Below are 4,545 nucleotides of genomic sequence, written 5' to 3'. Positions count from 1 at the left end.
GAGGGATATAATATTTAAGAGTATATAAAGTGCTCCATATTTATTAACCTTAAATAATACGTTGTATGATCACTTTCTCATCATATGTTACTGAAATACATCAATCTCTTTGTTCTTCCATATTCATATCATATGTTAAGATCTATTAAATTCTTAAATATGAAGTGTTTTTTATTATTTAGGTATCATATTGATTTTTATGTTTAATTACTAAATTCGGTTAAGCTTGAAAGTGTACATCAACGAAAAATTGATATTAAACGACTAAAAATAATTATTATGTGTTACTAAGAAAATTATCTCATAAGAATATTTTAATAGATAATGTGTTTGTCAATTTTTATATGTTACTAAACATATATTTCCTTATAAAAAAATTAACAAAGTAAGGTTAAATTAATATTTAAGTAACAAAAAACTCAAAAAATTCGAAAAATCCGATAAAACTTAATCAATCCAAAAAGATATAGTTGATTTGGCTTGGTTTTGATAAAAACTGAACCAATCCGGGATGTATAAGTTGTAGGTGATGGTCACTTTATTACATCTAAGCCTTATTGTACTGTGCATACACCAATTCTGAATTTCTTTTTCCCCCTTCTAATCCTTCTTTCATTATGGTTACATCATGGCTTTCTAGCGATTACGAACTCCTATTTCTTAAACTATCCAAAATATATTATGCAATCCGATTTACTGAGAAGCACACATGGTAGATCCAATTCTCATTTTCTTGCCCAACTCCCCTACTAACTGTTGTTCAATGTATTGCCAACGTCAAGTACAAAACGGTACTTAACATCCGATTTCAAAAGACGGTCCAAAGCTCTATTCACATAGTCCATTGGCACGACTTCAACATCTGGTGTAATGTTATGCTTTGCTGCGAAATCTACCATCTCTTGTGTCTCCTTTATCCCTCCTATGGCACTCCCTGCTACTAGCTTCCTTCCTGTTTATCAAATTATATAACTTTTGTATCAATATCAAATTTTGTTGGTTCTAAAAAGAATGCATGGATATATAGAAACAGTTGATTCAAGAAACATACCTAAAAGCAAGGGAAATACGGGCAACTCTAGTGGTTTTTCTGGTGCGCCAACCATTACAAGCTTCCCATGAGTTTTCAACAAATTAATCAATGGAAGAAGAGGGTGAATTGCAGAGACAGTATCAATGATGCCATCAAGCGAGCCTGTTGCAGCCTGCTCATATTGCATGTATATATGAAAATTAATATTCTTATGTCAAACTCCCGTTTAAGATTGAAACATAGTTGATTGATTGAGCGAGGTATAAAGTCAAAAGTCATAATATTCACCTGCATTTGGTCAGGGTCACGGCTAACCAAAAATGAGTCCGCACCCAAACGCTCAATTGCTTCTTGTTTTTTACTAGTAGATGTACTAATAACAGTCACTTTAGTTCCAAATGCCTTAGCAAATTTCACAGCCATATGACCAAGACCACCAAGACCAACAACACCAATGTGCATTCCAGGCTTATCAAGTCCAAAATATTTCAAAGGACTATATGTTGTAATTCCAGCACATAGTAAAGGAGCGGCTTTCATTGGCAAATTGTCAGGCCAATGAACTACATAATGTTCATCAGAAATCATGATATCGGAGTAACCTCCATACGTTATGGTTCCGTCAGAGTAAGTACCATTGGTTGTCATTATTTGACCAGGACAGTAATTCTCGAGATTGTTGCTACAGTTTTCACATTTTCGACAAGATTCTACAAAGTATCCAACCCCTACTTTGTCTCCGACTTTAAACTTTTCTACCTTGCTACCAACTTCGGTTACCACACCGACAATCTCATGCCTGAAAAACAATTGAGACAGAAACTTTATTCTCTCCTATAATCTTAAATTTGGTTAATTTTATGTAGAACCTTTCATATATCAATCATAAAAACATACCACAAAAGGAAAACTACATATTTGCAAGAGTTTAATTTCAATTCATTAACGGCGTAAAAAATATTTACACCATAGATCACTTATAATATAATTATACACTACAGAAAGTACGCTTTTTAGTGGCGAAAAGTCTATGTCGCCCGATATGACAAGCTATTTTAAATCTATATTGTAACTCATTTGTTTACCTTTTGTGGTGAGCTTTGTAGCCACAAAAACTAATTTTTTCCAATAACAGGAAAAAAAACTAATTTTTTCCAATAACAGGAAAAAAAATTAGTTTTTTTGCGGCTATTTAGTTCGCCACAAAAGATAAATAATGTGCCACAACACTCCAACCGGCCATACAGACTTTTGGTGGCGACTACAGTAGTGGCCACGGAAGGTTGTCACTAAAAGCCTTATTTCTTATACTTTAGCTAAATGTATGCTATAAGTATTTATAAATAAAACGGAAAATGACACTATATAGTCGTTGTAAAAATATTAACAGAAAAATATATATATATATATATTCTGTATGTTATATACAAAAATTATATAAATTTTGTACACTTTTTCGGCTACCAAATATAAATATTTCTGGCATGGGCTAAAAGTGATAATACCCCGATTAAAAACCTGATATAAATGTTAATTAACATGTTATCACAAGTTAGATTAGACATATTAACACGTCATCATATACAACTTTAATTCATATGCAAATAAATAAATGAAAAGTAAGAAAATGGAACTAACCCAGGTACCATTGGATATATGCTATTACTCCATTCATTCTTGAGCTGATGAAGATCAGAATGGCAAATTCCACAATACATAACTTTAAATTGCACATCCTTTTTACCCGTGGCTCTGCACCCATTCCAAAACCAAACCTCCATTAGAGTTTTTCATAACCAAAACTTCCATAAAAGAGAGAAGCATAAATCATATTGTCTCTGTTTCAATTTATGTGAACTTATTTCTTTTTTGGTCCGTTAAAAAAAATAATCCTTTCTAAATATGAAAATAATTTAGCTTGAATTTCGAATTCTACCCTTAATAAGAAGTTTTTATAACCACACAAAAACTCTGGCATGTTTACTACCACAAGTTTCAAATAATTATAGCCATATAAATATTATGACTTGTTTAGGACCACAAATTTCAAAAATCTTCATTTTTTCTTAAAGTTGGTGCCCAATCAAACAAGTTCACATAAATTGAAACGGAAGGAGTAATATTACAAAAGGAAGATAAAAGAAAATTACCTTCTTGAAAAGTTGAAAGGAGAAAGAATACCAGAAGTATCTCTAGCTGCCCATCCAAAGGCCTTTACTGGATGTCCATTCTCACATGATTTTGCCATTTTCTTAATTTTTGTTTTTTAAAGATATCACAACAAATTTAGTAGTAGTTAATTGCAGTAGGAAATGGATAGATATATAGTGAAGTGGTTGGTTTTCGATATTATGTATATATAGGGATTAGAGTTCATTGCTTATGACGTAGTCGATGAGGTGTGAAGAAAACGTTTTCGTCATGGCTTGACAATGGTTTTTTTTTTTTTTGAATTTTTTATTTAATATGATCACCTAAAGACAATCTTCCTTGTCTCTCTGTGGCGTAACATATGCTTCGGGCAAATGCTATATATATATATATATATATATATATATATATATGGGTCCAGTCACCTGCCATGTTTGACCAAACATAGAATGAGAGAAAACTGAAGAACTTTATAAGATATATCATAAATTCTTGTGATATACGTGTTTTTGGGCCTGACGCTGGCATAATCGGAGGGACAAGTCCGTGAAATCTGTTGGATCAAATCGAATAATATGTGTCATGAGCTTGGATTGTGAACAAATAGTCATAAGATCTATTTTTTAACATGATTAGATTATATATATCAAAAAGGGAAAAAAAATATAAGGTGATTCCTCTATATAAGTTAATTAACGCATGGACGGATCTATATGGGAAGTGATGGGTTCACATGAACTTATGTTCCCCTCCCTAAACTATGTATAGCACTTATATATTTTTGATTTTGTTGTTAAATAAGCATATGTGAACTCATTCTCAATGTGTGCACTTTTAACCCAAAGGTCCGGTGTGCAATTCCTACTTATTCTTTAAAAAGAAAGCTTTCACTAATAATGCAAATAACGTATCTATAGGAAAATAGAAATACATAAAAAAAAATTACGTAATAGGATGGATGGGGAATTTTTAAATAGCTTTTAGCGTGCTATATACTAACGTAAGATATTCAAATTAAAACGATAAGAAATGCCTTTATTATTGATAGTTTTCAAAGTATGAAAACTAGCTAATAATGCTAATAATATTAATGTGAGTTTGCTTGTTAACTTGTCATCGTACAAAAAAATTTATATTTTCAAATCATATATTGATAAAGATATTAGTACATTCATACTATTAAAATCTTAGATACGCTTCTGAATTAGGGTTGCCAACTTTGAATTCCACAGAACTCTTGAAGTCAAAATTGTGCGATATGCAATCAATTATTTGCATGATTCTTTAGTTTGAAATCATTTACCAACTCTTCTTCACTTCTTGTTATCTAATAGCTTCCTCTGTTAGAAAAGTTATACATA

At 31.4% G+C, this 4,545-nt stretch overlaps 1 protein-coding gene across 1 annotated transcript; it reads right to left on the bottom strand.

The window, feature by feature from the left end:
• Window positions 1-497: 497 nt before the first annotated feature.
• LOC107772353 (cinnamyl alcohol dehydrogenase 2-like) lies at window positions 498-3,363 on the bottom strand. The gene is made up of 5 exons (XM_075248667.1): window positions 3,184-3,363; window positions 2,672-2,785; window positions 1,322-1,832; window positions 1,052-1,205; window positions 498-952 (listed from the first exon to the last, which is right to left on the bottom strand). The coding sequence occupies exons 1-5, from the start codon at window positions 3,279-3,281 to the stop codon at window positions 750-752; spliced, it is 1,080 nt and encodes a 359-aa protein (XP_075104768.1). The 5' UTR covers window positions 3,282-3,363; the 3' UTR covers window positions 498-749.
• Between the last annotated feature and the right edge of the window lie 1,182 nt (window positions 3,364-4,545).

The sequence above is a fragment of the Nicotiana tabacum genome, unplaced genomic scaffold, assembly GCF_000715075.1.
Source record: "Nicotiana tabacum cultivar K326 unplaced genomic scaffold, ASM71507v2 Un00011, whole genome shotgun sequence".
NCBI lineage: Eukaryota > Viridiplantae > Streptophyta > Magnoliopsida > Solanales > Solanaceae > Nicotiana > Nicotiana tabacum.
The sequence above is the reverse complement of the archived record's forward strand: the minus strand, read 5'-3'. Positions and strand labels throughout refer to the sequence as shown.

What these genes read in the sequence shown, in the direction of transcription:
- LOC107772353 (XM_075248667.1), bottom strand. Translation starts at nt 3,281, where the DNA reads ATGGCAAAATCATGTGAGAATGGACATCCAGTAAAGGCCTTTGGATGG. An exon ending in ATATATCCAATGGTACCTGG is followed by an intron (nt 1,833 to 2,671) that starts GTTAGTTCCATT and finishes ATTGTTTTTCAG; the next exon opens with GCATGAGATTGTCGGTGTGG. An exon ending in GTGACCCTGACCAAATGCAG is followed by an intron (nt 1,206 to 1,321) that starts GTGAATATTATG and finishes CAATATGAGCAG; the next exon opens with GCTGCAACAGGCTCGCTTGA.